General features: G+C 33.6%; 1 protein-coding gene across 6 annotated transcripts in view; it reads right to left on the bottom strand.

The window, feature by feature from the left end:
* Positions 1 to 833: 833 nt before the first annotated feature.
* MGAT4C (MGAT4 family member C) overlaps positions 834 to 18,506 on the bottom strand; it is a 629,413-nt gene continuing 611,740 nt past the window's right edge. For 3 of the 6 annotated variants that reach the window (XM_067008319.1, XM_067008317.1, XM_067008318.1), the window contains 3 exons: positions 11,183 to 11,335; positions 5,400 to 5,547; positions 834 to 2,839 (listed from right to left, as the gene is read on the bottom strand). In XM_067008319.1, the coding sequence (XP_066864420.1) occupies positions 1,698 to 2,839; positions 5,400 to 5,547; positions 11,183 to 11,329 (1,437 nt within the window). In that variant the 5' untranslated portion in view covers positions 11,330 to 11,335 and the 3' untranslated portion in view covers positions 834 to 1,697. The remainder of the gene's footprint in view (positions 2,840 to 5,399; positions 5,548 to 11,182; positions 11,336 to 18,506) is intronic. The other 3 variants (XM_067008320.1, XM_067008321.1, XM_067008316.1) reach the window with 3 other exon arrangements.

Genomic DNA, 18,506 nt, shown 5'->3' on the forward strand with positions numbered 1-18,506 from the left:
TTCCAATTTTTAAGCCTGAGTTTCTAATTTAATTGATTTGAATAGAATTAATAAAATACTTTCCATTCTTTTTTTGGACTGTATCATACCAGTGAGTCCTAAGGATTTTGTTTCAGGATGGAAGCAAGAACAAGAGGAATTCCTATTCCTTCTCATTATCCCAAGTCTAATATCTCTCTCTCTTGCACTCTCTCTCCATATATATATATATATATGTATGTATATATATATATGTATGTATATATTTGTCTATATAATAGTATATTTGAGTCTTTCCATAAACATCCATGAAGTACTCTTTCTTTCTCTTCGTAATAAACCCCTTCACCTTTGCTGTTTGTCAAAAAATAAAAGGATGAGACAAGCTCAGAACATTCTGAAAAAACAATGATTTTAGGATGCACTAAGGTGTCCTGAATTGCTTTAATGGACCCATGGTGTGGATACTATTGTCAAGTCCCTCACAGTAAAATTTTGACAAGTTTGCTTACCATTTGGGTGCATATACCACAAGAGCATCATTTAGCACACTTTAGGATTATTTTACAGAATGATAATATGACTTACAGGAGAATTATACAAGCTATTTCTGATAGAATAACTTATTATCTGAGACTCACGTACCAGAGAACCAAAAGCATAAATTATGTGAAGACTAATCTCTACATAAGGGAAAGAACATTGTCTGGATATCAGAACATCTGATCTCTCATTCTAGCTTTGTTATGAACTAGCTCTGTGTGTAGAAGTGACTGATTTCTGCTTCTTACTTCTGTCCTTCATAAGATGTCCATTTGAACTCCAAAAAAGTATATGATAAATCACAATGGTTTCAATCATATGAATTTTAATATAAAACATATAAAATCAATTTCAAAAATTTTCTGCATATACTGAAAATGTTCATTAAGAATGGACTAACTATAAGCCTTCTTTAATTTCTTCTATTAAACGCAGGTACCCAATGGAACCTGAAAATATTGAGCATCACTTCTTTGCAAAAGGGAAACTAGAAAAAGACTGCTTCCCACAGAAAATTTATTGACAATAGGTGTTCAAGTTTTTATACATTGAACAATGTCCCCTTTTATATAATCAGGGGAAGATATTTTTTAAGTCTTTTTTTTTCTTTCCATCACCCCACCTACACACAAATTCTGTTGTAAAGACATCACTTCTATAAGGAGGTATTCATTGTAGATGTACAGAAGTCTATGGAAACCAAAGTTTACAAGAAAAAAAAAAAAACCTTTATCATTCTAACCAACTGCATAATCACAGAGATGCTTAATAAAAGTTATCTGATGATATAATGAAATCACTTCTTAACTAAGTGCATACAGTGGCAACTATTTTTCAAGATTCACCATCCAACAAACTACATTTTCTCATTTGAAATCCTTCATGTCACTTTTTGACATTCAGATGAAATTTTGAAAGTAATATGATAACATTAAAATATAAACAAAGGTAGCATTAACTGTGAACTGATACTCAACTTCAGAAGTTAAAACAAATGTAAATGTGTATTAGAGTAAAAGCATACTGACAATGTGTAAATCAAAACTGCCAAAATGAGTTTTTGAACATCTGATCCATTATTTTCCCTCCAGAGGATAAAGGGAGTAAAAGAGGAAGGTAGCCAAAAAGGAAACAGGAAGACCTGCTTCTGTAACTGGACATATTGATTTAATTGGCTAAGAAGTCCAAATGCTAATACTCCTAATAATCAGCCATTCCTTTTGTGTCTTGGTAACATATATCCTCATACAATGTATATCAAATGGAATTTTTTGATTTACATCAGATACTTCAAAGTTTCCATTTTTGAATTCCCCTAGTCTTATGTAAGTAACACATTGTCTATTTTGTTTAAAATATCTAATATCTCCCCCAACATCTAGGGCTCCATGATGCAAAATGTCATTTTGTCGATCTTCTGTTCCAGTATTCACTTTAATTCTTTTGATTACAATTGGATTTTCAAATATAATCACAAAGACATCTCCTGTTGAAGGTGATTTTCCCCAAAAGTATTCATCAACACTACTATAAGCCTTGCTTGCATCATAATTTTCAAAAACACTCATGTTGGTATAAAGACTTGCAGGAGGGTTATCTGGGATATCAAATGGCTCCTCTTCAAAATCATCATCCTTCAGCTTATTCTCAGTTCCTTTATATGATGAGTAATAACCCATGTGCTGAAAGAGAGACGGTTTAAAACGAATCACATTTTTCTGAGCCAACAGACCACGGAAATGAGTCAGTAGCCAATCACAAGGCATTTCTTGATAAAACATTAATAAAAAATGGGCCAAACGTGGGAGATCATGAGAATGATAAAGTTTTCCAATATAGCCAAGCTTAGAGAACTCAAGGGTTACCCAGTAAGTTCCTTCTAGGGATGTAATGACTTTCTTGATGGCAGTAAAGAAATTTTTTGAACAGCGAACATCATCTTCAAGCATTACATAATAGTCTGAAATATTGGCACAAAAATTAAGCAAAAAAGCATAATCTACATTTTGCTTGGAACGAAATCTCACTCTGTCTTCTGGATCATTGTAATTTCTTTTAAGGCCACTCAGGATTGGGTAATATTCCTCTGGAGCATGTATAACCATTAATCTTCCTGCAATAATATGGTGGGCAAATTTCTGTGTAATATCCTGTAACATGACCTCACGCCAGGATGAATTAAAGTCAGCTAGATGAACCACCACTGAAATTTCCTTCAACTCTTCGTAGCTGGATTGCTCAAAAATTGACTTGATTGTCTCAAGTAAATAATTTCCTTTTTTTCGTCTCACTGATGAAAGTCCAATTGTAAGAAACCCTGAACAAAAGAATTCAGAAGGAAGACAAATTAAATGTGAAATTAGGTTTTGAATAACATAGAAAAAAATTTCTTTTCTCTTTAAGCCTGCTACTCTATTAAGTAAATCTAAGTGAGTGATTATATATAGAACATTTTGTCATTAAAGACTTATGCTAAATATATAAAGATTATAGTACTTTATATATAATTGATATTTTCTATGGAAAAACTGCATCTTAAGCACAATGATGTATGAGCTCTATTGCTTAAACATTTGTTTATGAAATAAGATATATGGTTTAAAATGTTCTGAAGCTTAATGTTCTCATATATGCCCATTAGAGAAGATAGATATTTAAATAACATTGACACTGTTTTTTTTTAAAAAAAAAAAAACCTGCAAAAGGAGACAGGAATTCATCCAGTTAAGAATGACAAACTAGCCTCAAATGATGAAAAAGAAAATTAAGGGTCACTCATTCTTTTAATCATCTTTAAGTTTTTCATAGCAAACATGCCATATATTTTCATCTTTCTTTAATCACTGTTATTATCTTGTACCAGAATAATTCATAACTGGACTTCACAATTTCATTTTGAAATTTATCTAGTATGTTAATTAGAATGCAAACAATATCATAAGCTATTTTTGAAAACCTGCATTATTGCTTAAACGTATGATGTATTGTTCTAAGACATAAATATTACTGATTTCTTTATTGTAAAACACATTTTGTAGTAATTTTGTCTGGTGAAATTTTTATTCAGATATTTAAAACCTAAAATTAGAAATTAGATATTTTTAGAGAATAAAATAAAACCCTGTGAAATGGCAGTTCACCTCTGAGAAGCATTAGATGTCTTCTAAATAAAATGTTTTCACTTTTTAAAGCTCTCATTCTCACCATGACTCAGAACTGAATAAAATTTCAGAGCCACCATTTGGAAAATAGGGAAATGTTTATATTCACCAAGATCACTGTTTCAAGACAGACATATACATGATTTGATTTGCACGATACTGAAAAAGCCCCTTCCAAGAAAAATCTTTTTTACTAGTCTATTAGAGAGGTAGAAATTTACATATTTCTTTGAAATATCTGGGCTTATGATCCTGTCTTCTACTGAAAAGCTAACATGTTATCTGTTACAATTTAACTCAAGCCACCAGCCCTTATTAATACTCAATAACAGCCAATACTTATAGAATACTTTCTACATAAAAGGCAGAAGTCTGAGTATTTTACATGTAATATGCATCTTGAATATTCAAAACAGTCTTTTGAGATAGCTTTGCACTTATCAACATTCCTGTTTTATAGATTAGGAAACTAAGTCACAGTGAGATGAGGAAACTCATGCAAGGTGTAATACCTAGTAAGTAGTGTGTAAGAGCAGTAGACATTTGAAATGGAAGAAAGAAAGATCTAAAGAAAGCTGAATTGTTACAGTTTCCTCAACCTGGTGATCACAAACTCATTTGCATAAACACTTCTTAACAGGGAACTGAATTTTTGTGGTCTCCACACAATCTACTAAGAAGTTCATGATATCACGGTGTATCACTTATTCTAAAACTCATATTTTTCACATAGAAATATTTTAAAATCAGGTTGTATATCACAACTGATGGCATCTTACAACTTAAAACTGATAATGCTTGTACTTTCTTAGTGGTGCATCAATTAGATCATGATACTTTCTGTAATCTATGTCTTGAAATCCATGAAATGTAGTTTGTTACTTCTTGGATCCAAAGTGTCTGTAGTGGATTGAATAGTTTCTTCCAAAATTTCATGTCTACCTGAAACTTCAGACTGTGATCTTATTTGCAAATAGTCTTTGAAAATGTAATTAGTTAAGGATCTCGAGATGAAATCGTATTGGATTCAGATTAGGCCCTAAATTCAATTCTCCTTATAAAAATAGGAGAGGACACAGAGAGACAGAGAGACAAAGGGACGAAGGCCATGTGAAGATAGTGGCAGTGATTGCAGTTTTGCTGCCACAAACTAAGGAATGCCAAGAGTGACCAGAAACCGACAGAGGCAAGGAAGGATTCCCCCCTACACGGAATGTGGTGCTGCCAGCACCTTGGTTTCAGACTTCTGGCTTCCAGAAACATGAGAGAATACATTTCTGTTGTTTTAAACCACCTAGCTTGTGATATTTGTTATGGTATCTTAGGAAACAAATATAATGACTTTCACGACGTCAAGCTGGTGGCATGTCATAAAAAGCAAACCAATGATTGAAACTGTATTACTATGGGAATAATTATTTTGAAAAGCTAACTTTAAAAATTTAAAGTCAATTGATTTTTCCTAGTCTCTCTACATGGTACTATAGCAAACTGTTAAAAAGTTCATGTCACAATTAGGCATTTAATTTTTTTGTTGTTTTTAATGAAATTGGATCGGTGAATAATTGCAATTTGTGAAGAAACACTGAACTATTTCCCAAAGAATATATTATATTAGTAAAACCCATAAACTTATTGTTACACAAATGAAGAAAGTTATCATTTTAATACAAAATATTTTATTGTTCTTGTTTTTAAAAGTCTAAGGATACTTACTCTTTCTTTGTAAAGGCATGACAGCTAAGAAGCGATAGGTAACATTGATGGCTCCTGAGAAATTAGATAAATCTTTGAAAGTATGCACATAACGTTCTGGATTCAGTTGATGTGTAGATGTTTCCCTTACAAGTTGTTTGTCTCCTTCCTGAATGCCAAGAAGAAGGCAGAGAAAACAAATAAATAATAGATGGTCATGGATTAAATAAACTTTCTCCTTACACAATAAATATATGGGTCTGATATATAATATGGGTATTATATAAATCTCAATTACTGGCACCACAAGCTGTAGATAATTATCTTTAACCTGAATTCCTACCTAGAGTCTCTGTTCCAGTTATATTCCACTTTTTATACTATGCTTACAATTGCTTTTCTACAGCATACCTCAATAGTGGCATTCTCTTGATAATAATAAAAAATCTCTATTTGAAACTCCCACTGCCTTCCTGTTAAAATTCAAATTCTTTACAATAATTTAAGGATCTTAAACCTTGACAGTAATCTCTTTTACAGTTTCATGTAAAGCTAATTCTCACTAGATTCCCCATATTTGAGTCATATTAAACTATTTACTCTTCTTCAAGCCCTATCAAATAAAAGACCACACATTATTTCTATGATTTTGAAATTTTAGGAATGATTAGGAGGATGCAGCAGTGAACAAAATAGTTGGAGTCTGGATAACTTATTAATCAAACAGTTTTAGTCAGTCACTTATGTGGCCACTATAATCAAAGGCTGTTGAGAATGGACAGACATGGTCCTTGTGACATGGTAGTATTTTTTTCAAATGTCTTCAAAATAACTCAATTAGGATACATTTGTACAAAGGCTTCAAGGAAATGTCTTTAGACCTTATACTAGTCTTTTCCATGATGTTTTCTTGTTGCTTGTGGGTGTAGAGGGGGAGGGGGAGTACTCAGATGGAGGGGAAGTTTGGTCCTTTTTTATTTAAGACCCTTATTATTGATCTGATACTGGAATTATGTCATTCAATCTTCAGGATGGTTTATATTCAAGAAAACGTTCATATTCAGCTTCAAAAATATCCCGTTAACCACTAATTGCTTTGTTTTATCTCCTTTTAATATAAGTTCAGTTGTAGATTTTGATTATCTAATCACCATTTGATCAAGCCTCTATTGGTTATACATTACTAGCAAAATGACTTGCTTGGCTTTTGTATATGGTTTACTACCACTGGTAGAATATTAGGGCAACTAATTAGGAAGAAGTGTTTCCTTTTTGGCAAAGTGTCTATTGTGCTGTGTGAGTTATGTGGATATTTCTACTATTCAGTATAGGAATGGCAGATCAGGCATGGGCATGCCATTAAAATTACAGAGAAAGTGAATGCATTAAATAAACTTGGTCCTCATGTTTTTGACTGTGGTCAATAAAACTTTAATCAATTAAACCTTGTTCTAAAATATTAGAAAGGATTCAAATACAAACTTTACCTCAACTGGAACATTCACTACTTTGTGTCAAATTTAAATATAAATGGTAAAGTTGACTACCTCAAACTTTTAAATCTATGGTGGGGCTGAAATTGTCTTAGAATAAAAATTGAGAGTAGTGAACCCTGACTGGGAACAGCTATCAATCTGGTCCTTGATAAATGAAGATTCATTCTGAATATCTTTTCTGTATAGTCAATTATGTTTATGAACCTATAGTTGCTCTTTAATACTGTATTTTGATATTTTATATTGACTTGATGATTTAGACAAAGAAAAAATACTTTAGTCTGATTTATAATGTATTTGCCATCTGTAAAATTATAGAGTTTCAAAATACATGATATTAAACTTTGGAGGCTAGTTTTCTTATAAATGTACTCATTGAATATCCATTGAATTCTGATTATTTTAAATTCATTGCACATAAATATTTTCATTTTTGTATTTCTGAAAACCTAAAAAACATCATGAAAGTTTTAAAATGAGCAAGTTTAGGATTTCTAAAAGGTAATCAGAGACTCAGTTCTGCATCAGCTACTTTAATAGTAATGTAATGGTGTACACAGTCAATAGGGTAGAAGAAATATCTATAAAAATCACAGTAGTCACAACACTGAATTGATTTTACCATTCTGGTCTTATGTGATACCACATTCTAAAGGAAGTGCAGGATACTGAATATCTCTTTAAGAATTCTATCGTGAACACGTAAAAATCCAGACTTTTTCTGTGATAGATAGAGTACATTCATCCTGTTTGAAGGACATAACAGAATATAAAATGAAATGAAACTTATATGAAAGCACTTTATTAAATTCTCAAGAACAGGTTTCTTTACATTTTACAGCATAAATAAATCATGCAACTTTCACCTGAGTCTGTCTTGTTGGCTGCTTTCCAGAAGCATCTACCTGAATAGCCAGGCTCTCCCTGGATACCTTCTTTCTGTAGCTACTATGCTGTAGTGTATTTCTCAGTAATAAGACAAAGCTTTATGACAATTATTTTCTGGATAGGAAAGCAATTGAATGGACTAGCTACAGACTAAATATATACCTTAGTGGCTACTTTGAAGATGCTCACGGCCGAGAGGCTAAGTTGATTGGATATGCAGTGTCTCTTCTATTTAGTTTGCCTTGTAATACTATTTGTCTCTTACACTGAACTTGGCTTTCTTTCCCACTGAAAGGCACATATGCCCCTAACATGTAAGCAATAAACTAAACTGTTACATGCCCAGATTTGGGGGGCACTGATAGATTTTCTAGCAAGAAGAGTAGAATAGATGTGCTAAATAACTCCAGAGACCTTACTACTGTAATTGTTTATCTGATTTCTCTGAATTGTAACTATTATTTCTCCCTGATTTAAGAAAAACAGAAAAAGAACAACCTGCTAATGTCTCTGCTTAGAAAATTGCATGCATTGTGATATTTTGGAGTCAAGAAAGAAAATCAAGTCAGATAATTTTAGGAAAACTGAACAAGCACAGATAAAAGGGTTGAAAAGGGAGAAGTATTAAAAAGAAACTGCATTATATCCTAGTAGAAGGCCAGTTTTCCATGGTTATTAGACATTTTTAGAAGAACAATTTTAATTTTACATGAATGATTTAATGAATATTTCAAAGATTTATATATATTAAGCCTTGGGATAAAATTTAGCTCAAAATGCAATTTAGGTAGAAAACATCATCTAGTAAACGGTGAGAAATTAAACTAATAAAAATATTGTCATTGAATTGTCAATATGGGGGTGTGCTTGTATTTAAAAACCATTTTAACTCACTTTTTCTAACAACATAAGTATTTAAAAATAATTCCAATTTTTAAAGCTAAGAAGCAAACAATCTCTTCTCTGCACCTGGGATGATTTGCAAATTTGACTAGATATATGGCTAATGTAGCAAGAAAATTTTCATTGAGAAAGTACTCTTTAGTAGGAGCTACTTCATTAAATCACACTTTTTAATTAGGTGGCTAGGACCTATGTTTAGATAGAAATGCATAAAGAGAACAATAGTGTTGGACTTTCTTATGGATATATACTCTATTACTTCTTACACATTTTATAGTGAGTTTGAAGCTGTTCTATTCCAAAAAGACATAAGGATGTTTGCTGCATACAATAATCTTTTGTCTACTTAAAGTTAAATACTGAAATTTCACTTGAAAGTGTCTTATATGCATCATCATTGAATACAACAAGCATCCTGCCAATACCATGTTTTTGATTTACAAGATGTGATATACTTCTACCAGTACTTACAGATGCAAGAAATAAATTTTTATCACAAAATTAAATCATTAATCAAGAGCTCCTCTAGTTAATTTATGATATTTAATTCTATTAATTAAAAAATAGCTGGATTGGACTTCCTTGGTGGCGCAGAGGTTGAAAATCTGCTTGCCAATGCAGGGGACACGGGTTCGAGCCCTGGTCTGGGAAGATCCCACATGCCGCGGAGCAACTGGGCCCGTGAGCCACAGCTACTGAGCCTGCACGTCTGGAGCCTGTGCTCCACAACAAGAGAGGTCGCGATAGTGAGAGGCCCGTGCACCGCGATGAAGAGTGGACCCCGCTCGCCGCAACTAGAGAAAGCCCTCTCACAGAAACGAAGACCCAACTCTGCCAAAAATAAATAAATAAATTTATTTTTAAAAAAATAGCTGGATCACCTGGGCCTTGCTCTACTGTCCTTAAATTTCATAAACCTAACAACCAGTTTAAAAAAATCTAAAATGCATATCATTAGTAAGTTTCTCCAGTTTGCTATGTTTACCTAAATCATGCCTAGTCAAATTCTATTAACTGTGGTAACTTTAGCATTATGAATTGACTAAGGAAGATAGAATGAAGAGTCCACAAGATTAAGAGCTATACTTGAAAGTAAGGGCTTAGGCAGAGTCAAGAGCTAGGAATCTGACAGAATTTCGCCATCAAAGAACAATGCTAACGGAAGCAAGATGCTTTACAGAAGACTTCCTAAGAGGATCTGCACAAACTTGGATCATGTAATTGGCTCATAGGATATATTTAGAATAGTATCTGGCAAATTGTAGGTAGTTACCAAATCATGTTCAATTAATAAAACATTTTACTAGGAAATGCTCTTTGTAGTTATTGTCAGATTCTCTCTAGATAAGATATTAATTGAAACTTTTAGCATGCTTGTATGATAGAATGTATTTTCAGGTGCTCTATTTGTCCAAAGCTTTGATTTTCTGAAATATGTGAACAGGAATAATTGCATAAAGATTAGAATTTTCCCAGATATCTTAAGCTCAATTCAGATAGAAAAAGTGAATTACTCTCCATATTACTTTCATATTACTCTCATCAGACATATTACTCTCATCAGATGTGAAATTATATAATTATAACAAAAATGAATAATAGAAACAATTTGAGTTCTCACAGTCAGAATGTGTCCTTTTGCATACTTTCATAATTCACTTAAAATTCATTCATAAATTATCTACTAATTTTACCATTTTTAAACTATTGAATAACTTTCACATAATATTATCTTTAGTTCTATAACATGGTGGTCGTTTAGGGTTATTCAAAATCCAAATGAGATGTCACACATTGTAATAAAATGTTCCTTCTTAACAAAATAGCACAATTAGTATCACTAATTAGACAATGGGATTAAAAAATTTTTGATAATATAGAAAAGTAGAGAAAGTAAGGAGTAACACCTTTAAGCAAATTTTGTTTATTCTATTTACAGCAGACTCTTGAACAACACAGGTTTTAACTGCACAGTTCCACTTATAAGTGGATTTTTTTCCAGTAAATACGTAATACACTACACGACCTGAGGTTGGCTGAATCTGCTGATGCAGAAGTGTGGATATGCAGAGCCAACTGTAAAGTTATACCCAGAGTTTTTTGAGTGCCTGGAGGGTCAGTGCCCCTAAAACCCACATTGTTAAACAGTCAACTGTATTTCAAATTAAAGCTCACAAATTACAATGAATTTACGCAATATTAATTCAGATAGGGATGATAGCTAACTCATTTGAAATTAGAGATAGATATTTGAACCACTATATATATATATATATATATATACACATATATGGCATTAAAGAAAACACTGCAACATAAACCAAAACAATTGTAATGTTGGTAATATATAATTAATATAAAAAGTAGCTAGATAGGAAATACACATGTTAGAATTTTGCTTAAACTAGGCTATTTCAATAGCCTGGGACTGAAGTTAGTAGTTAGGTTACAAGTGGACTGTCTGGTTAGACTTAGGCCTTATTCTGAACAAAAAAATAATCAACCTCCAAGACTTACCATAACATAGCTATCTTCAATGTACAAGTTCATAAACAGAAGGAAAATGACAAGAACTCCCAAGAATGAGACCGTAGAACGTTTTCTCAGGCATCGCATTTTATCTAGTGTATCAAAAATATGTTTCACTTGGTGAAATTTAAACATTCTCTCCTGTGGAAAAGAGGCACAAAATTATTAACAGTTAATTTTGTATGCAAATATTTCTTCATCATATCAGTCAAATCCAGGCCTTTATAAAATCTGTCGTGTGCAAACACGACAATCCAAAACCTATGCGATACAGCAAAAGCAGTTCTAAGAAGGAAGTTTATAGCTATACAAGCCTACCTCAAGAAACAAGAAAAATCTCAAATAAATAATCTAACCTTACACCTAAAGGAGCTAGAGAAAGAAGAAGAAACAAAATCCAAAGTTAGCAGAAGGAAAGAAATCATAAAGATCAGAGCAGACATAACTGAATTAGAAACAAAGAAAACAATAGCAAAGATCAAATAAAACTAAAAGCTGGTTCTTTGAGAAGATAAACAAGATTGATAAACCATTAGCCAGGCTCATCAAGAAAAAGAGAAAGAGGACTCAAATCAATAAAATTAGAAATGAAAAAGGATAGGTTACAATAGACACCACAGAAATACAAAGCATCCTAAGAGACTACTACAAGCAACTCTATGCCAATAAAATGGACAACCTGGAAGAAATGGACAAATCCTTAAAAAGGTATAACCTTCCAAGACGGAACCAGGAAGAAGTAGAAAATATGAACAGAGCAATCACAAGTAATGAAATTGAAGCTGTGATTAAAAATCTTCCAACAAACAAAAGTCCAGGACCAGAGGGCTTCACAGGTGAATTCTGTCAAACATTTAGAGAAGAGCTAACACCCATCCTTCTCAAACTCTTCCAAAAAATTGTAGAGGAAGGAACACTCCCAAACTCATTCCATGAGGCCACCATCACCCTGATACCAAAACCAGACAAAGATACTACAAAAAAAGAAAATTACAGACCAATATCACTGATGAATATAGATGCAAAAATCCTCAAAAAATACTAGCAAACAGAATCCAACAACACATTAAAAGGATCATATACCATGATCAAGTGGTATTTATCCCAGGAATGCAAGGATTCTTCAATATATGCAAATCAATCAAATTGATACACCATATTAACAAATTGAAGAATAAAAACCATATGATCATCTCAACAGATGCAGAAAAAGCTTTGGACAAAATTCAATACCCATTTATGATAAAAACTCTCCAGAAAGTGGGCATAGAGGGAACCTACCTCAACATAATAAAGGCCATATACAACAAACTCACAGCAAACATCATTCTCAATGGTGAAAAACTGAAAGTATTCCCTCTAAGATCAGGAATAAGACAAGGATATCCACTCTCACTGCTATTATTCAACAAAGTTTTGGAAGGCCTAGTCTTGGCAATCAGAGAAGAAAAAGAAATAAAATGAATACAAATTGGAAAAGAAGTAAAACTCTCACTGTTTGCATATGACATGATACTATACATAGAGAATCCTAAAGATGCCACCAGAAAACCACTAGAGCTAATCAATGAATTTGGTAAAGTTGCAGGATACAAAATTAATGCACAGAAGTCTCTTGCATTCCTATACATTAAAGATGAAAAATCTGAAAGAGAAATTAAGGAAACACTACCATTTAGCATTGCAACAAAAAGAATAAAATACCTAGGAATAAACCTACCCAGGGAGACAAAAGACCTGTATGCAGAAAACTGTAAGACACTGATGAAAGAAATTAAAGATGATACCAACAGATGGAGAGATATACCATGTCCTTGGATTGGAAGAATCAATATTGTGAAAATGACTAAACTACCCAAAGCAATCTACAGATTCAATGCAATCCCTATCAAATTACCAATGGCATTTTTTATGGAACTAGAACAAAAAATCTTAAAATTTGTATGGAGACACAAAAGACCCCAAATAGCCAAAGCAGTCTTGAAGGACAAAAACAGAGCTGGAGGAATCAGACTCCCTGAATTCAGGCTACACTACAAAGCTACAGTAATCGAGACAATATGGTACTGGCACAAAAACAGAAATATTGATCAATGGAACAAGACAGAAAGCCCAGAGGTAAACCCACACACCTATGGTCAACTAATCTATGACAAAGGAGGCAAGGATATAGAATGGAGAAAAGACAATCTCTTCAATAAGTGGTGCTGGGAAAACTGGACAGCTACATGTAAAAGAATGAAATTAGAAAACTCCCTAACACCATACACAAAAATAAACTCAAAATGGATTAGAGAACTAAATGTAAGACCAGACACTATAAAACTCTTAGAGGAAAACATAGGAAGAACACTCTTTGACATAAATCACAGCAAGATCTTTTTTGATCCACCTCCTAGAGTAAAACAAATAAAAAGAAAAATAAAAAAATGGGACCTATGATACTTAAAAGCTTTTGCACAGCAAAGGATACCATAAACAAGACCAAAAGACAACCGTCAGAATGGGAGAAAATATTTGCAAAAGAATCAATGGACAAAGGATTAATCTCCAAAATATATAAACAGCTCATGCAGCTCAATATTAAAAAATCAAACAACCCAACCCAAAAATGGGCAAAAGACCTAAATAGACATTTCTCCAAAGAAGACATACAGATAGCCAAGAAGCACATGAAAAGCTGCTCAACATCACTAATTATTAGAGAAATGCAAATCAAAACTACAAGGAGGTATCACCTCACACCAGTTAGAATGGGCATCATCAGAAAATCTACAAACAACAAATTCTGGAGAGGGTGTGGAGAAAAGGGAACCCTCTTGCACTGTTGGTGGGAATGTAAATTGATACAGCCACTATGGAGAACAGTATGGAGGTCCTTAAAAAACTAAAAACATAATTACCATATGATCCAGCAATCCCACTATTGGGCATATACCCAAAGGAAACCACAATTCAAAAAGACACATGCACCCCAATGTTCATTGCAGCACTATTTACAATAGCTAGGACATGGAAGCAACCTAAGTGCCCATCAACAGATGAATGGATACGGAAGATGTGGCACATATATACAATGGAATATTACTCAGCCATAAAAAGTAATGAAATTGGGTCATTTGTTGATACGTGGATGGATCTAGAGACTGTCATACAGAGTGAAGCAAGTCAGAAACAGAAAAACAAATATCGTATATTAACGCATATATGTGGAACATAGAAAAATGGTACAGATAAATTGGTTTTCAGGGCAGAAACTGAGACACAGATGTAGAGAACAAATGTATGGACACCAACGTGGGGGAGCCGTGGGGTGGTGGGGGTGGTAGTGGGATGAATTGGACGATTGGGATTGACATGTATACACTGATGTGTATAAAAGTGATGACTGATAAGAACCTGCTGTATAAAAAAAATGTGGTCAAATGTATTCTATTGGAAAGAAGAAAAAATAGACCATATTTACTGTCTAAATTATATAATAATTTAATGATATTTAGCATCTATTGCAGATGTATTTATCATTGCAGGTTGTATTTGCTTTATCAGTGTCTTTGCTTTGGGAATCAAAAAAATAAAATAAAGTAAAATAAAATATGAAAAAAAATAAGTCCGCTCGCTGCAACTAAAGAAATCCCGCGTGCAGCAACGAAGACCGAACAAGACACAAATAAATAAATAAATAAATAAATTCCCTTAAAAAAAAAAAGGCAAGGTGGGATATTGATGAAAGAAATCGAAGAACACACAAACAAATAGAAAGATATCTTTGTCAATGGATCAGAAGAATTAATATTAATACTCAAAACAAAAATACAAAAATTCCTAAAAACACTAAAAGAGATAATAGAAAAAAATATCTGTAAAAATTGATCACATGGAGAAATATATTAAGTATCCCATAATACACAGCATAAGCATACCATAAGACAATTGAGTTTAAATCAAACACATTAGTAATATCAATAAATGTAAATGGGCTTAACTCTTTTTTTTTAAAGAAAACGATTTTCAAATTAGTGTTCGTGTGTATATGTGCTCACATGCACACACACACACACAGAAACCCAAACTCTAAACTGTGTAAAAGAAACATACATAAAATAAAGTAATTCATAAAGGCTAATGATAAAGGAATGAGCAAAGCATTTTTAGCAAATACAATGAGATACCATGGTTTGCAATCCTGATATAAAATGTGGGTGCATACAGGCCATAAAAGCATAAAATTACATAATTAAGGTTACTTTATAATGCTAAATGCCACAATTCTCAACAAAATATGACCAAATAACACAATGAGCAACTTCTTAAATCTGAAACAACAGAAGATTTAAGTCAAAACTCCTAATGTTAGGAGTCTTTAACACAGTCTTAGATCAAGAGGCCAAAATTTGTCTAATATCACAGCAGAAAAATGCATAAATCAAGAACTCTTAGAAACAGAAGCACACGTTTATGGACCTGCAAACACAGTGTGGAATATTAATATTCTTCTCTCAGAATCTGACAGTTTAAATAGTCAAAATATTAGCAAGGAAAGAGAATCTGAGTAATCCAAAGTTCTCTCTTAATATCAAAAAAATGTTGGTGTGTTTTGGTCAACAAAGTATGTATGATACGTAGGATTTTAAAGAATGTTTCATGCCTAATCATAAGCCAATATAATTCAAAATAATCCAACAAAGGAAGATAGAGCCATATTCCTTGAAAGAGATACGGTGGAGTAGAAGATAACACCCAGTTAGCAAGATAGAGTTCCCGGGTAGCCATCTAAACTCAGATTTTAATCCACAGACATTGGAAAAACATTAGTTTCTCAGGTCCCAATGTAAAAAGAGAGCATGTTGATAAAATAATACTGATTATCTATAGAAAACCACTAAGTCAAACAAGGCATAAACAAGTTCACCATCCTTTAAACTGCAATTATTAAAAGAAAGTAAAAATTTGGTTTCAAATTTTTAAACAGGTGAGCATATCCTGATAATAGAAATTTCACATAAAATGTTCCTACTTGAAAATATTAGTCTCACAAATGAGGACAAGTTACTTGAACGGTATTTAGTTCCATGTTCAGACAGTGTCTTATTTGTTAGAAATTTTCTACTTAGTCTTAAAAAATTTCAGAAATGGCTACAAGTGTTATTCAAATGTAATAGGTTGATAATTACAGATTAGTTTTATTTATAAAAATGATAACTTTTATTATCGTGGTTTGAGTAAATTATTTTCTCAAGTTGATACATCTTTATATACCCTAAATGTCACCAGAGAGTCATCTAACAACATATGCTACAGTATGCTTTATCTCTAGCACGCACGATGAGAAGCATTGAACGTGGTTTTTTTTGTTTTGTTTTTTTTTTTTTTTGCGATACGCAGGCCTCTCACTGTTGTGGCCTCTCCCATTGCGGAGCACAGGCTCCGGACGCACAGGCTCAGCGGCCATGGCTCACGGGCCCAGACGCTCCGCGGCATGTGGGATCTTCCCGGACCGGGGCATGAACCCGTGTCCCCTGCATCGGCAGGCGGACTCTCAACCACTGCGCCACCAGGGAAGCCCTGAACATGTTTTGTTCAGCAGTTTTACTGCTCAAGTGTTTTCAGAAACAGTTTCTTTGTCACAAGTTTATAATACAACACTTGATTTTGAATACAGTTATGGAAATAAGAATATATAATAACCCTACCCTCCACCCCAAATGTATGCAAAGTTGGCACATCTAGTTCAATAAGGCTTCATCAGTTTTTGTTTATGGAAGAATCACATTCTCTTTGGAAGACCCAAGTGCTAAATGTTCATATATATTAAACTACTATAACCAAACGTCAAATACACAACTATATAAAATCATTTTGATGTGATACCATATCAAATAACTCATTTTTTAAATGGAAAGCAATAATTTTCATTCTATAATTCCCATCATAAAATTATATATGAATAAATGGATATACTCATACAAAATGTATATTATATATTCATCTATCCCACATCCAATTTTGAAATTATAAAGTGTAGCATATATTCCTATACATTTATATACACATAATTATACATATATAAATAAAGCTGTATTCACTGACAAGGAAACAGGTAAAGCACTGAGACGGTACTATTCTTTCTCACTATTTAATACTGATGTTACCTGAATTTTGTCTTCTCAATTTACAAACCATCACCAAGGGGATACAAGACCCTCTTAGTAATCTTCTTTCCCTTCTGTAATATTGTTCTTTTCCACTGCTCCTTCCAACCTTCTCTTCTTTTCTCTTTACAACCTTTTGGCATTACACGACCTCTCCTACAAACACTTTTTGAGCAAAATTCAAAATTTAGATATTCTGCTAGGACTTCTTCCTGAGCCTACTTCCAATTTTTGAATAATTACTGTTATCTCTATGTAGATTTCCCTCTGGCTACTCAAACACAAGGAATCTAAAACTACAGGAAGAGTTTTCCCTTCCATTCTCCTCCTTCTTTCAGAGTCTCATTTTTGGTAGACCTAGCTTTCTAATCTCCTAGTCAAATCAACTGAAAAAAAAAAGCCTCCTGCTGTCCCACAGTCATAGAACCTTGTCTTGGGTCCTCAATTTCTCTCTCACCTGCCACAATTTCTCCCATCCAGTTCGCACTGTCATTATCGGAGTTCAGGTTAACACTTCCGTTAACTTTGGCAACAGCAATAGATTCCTGACGGCTTTTCCTACCTGTCCGCTGTTTATCATGTTTCTAAAGTTATCAGAACCTAAACTGGAAGCGGGTTTGGACGTTTCGACTCCTAAACCGGAAGTGGGAAGATACGCCCTAGAGGAGACGTCTGGATGCGTTTCCAGCCCAGGGGTGCTCAGAAGATGCCTGCTTGGTGAGGTTAGTAGAGAAAACGTAACAGCAGGGTCCTGCTGTGCTCCCGGGCAGAAATCAAGAGAGCTGCCTGCAAATCACCTCAGTCATCACAATGATAAAACAATGCCCCACGGTAAACCTCGCGTTAGTAAAGAGGCACAGTCAGCCCTGCACAGAGCTCAGCCAGTCTGTGCATTCAGACCCCGGTTTCCCCTACTACTCGAACGCCAAGGTTTATGCAGTGACAACTCTACAGAACACAAATTCACTTGATCCTTTTCAGTAATGTTTTTTGGAAAAATGAGGGAAGAGGAACCTAATGCCTCTTCAAAACTATTTTATGTATTTATTTTTCAAGTTCCTAATTAGCTGCACTTTAATTTTTACTCTGCCTTTCATAAGAAAGAGACACGAGGAAGAGAGCCAAGGAGCTCTTGGACAAGTAGAGGAGGCACAGGACCT

The sequence above is a fragment of the Kogia breviceps genome, chromosome 12 (assembly GCF_026419965.1).
Source record: "Kogia breviceps isolate mKogBre1 chromosome 12, mKogBre1 haplotype 1, whole genome shotgun sequence".
NCBI classification, from domain to species: domain Eukaryota; kingdom Metazoa; phylum Chordata; class Mammalia; order Artiodactyla; family Physeteridae; genus Kogia; species Kogia breviceps.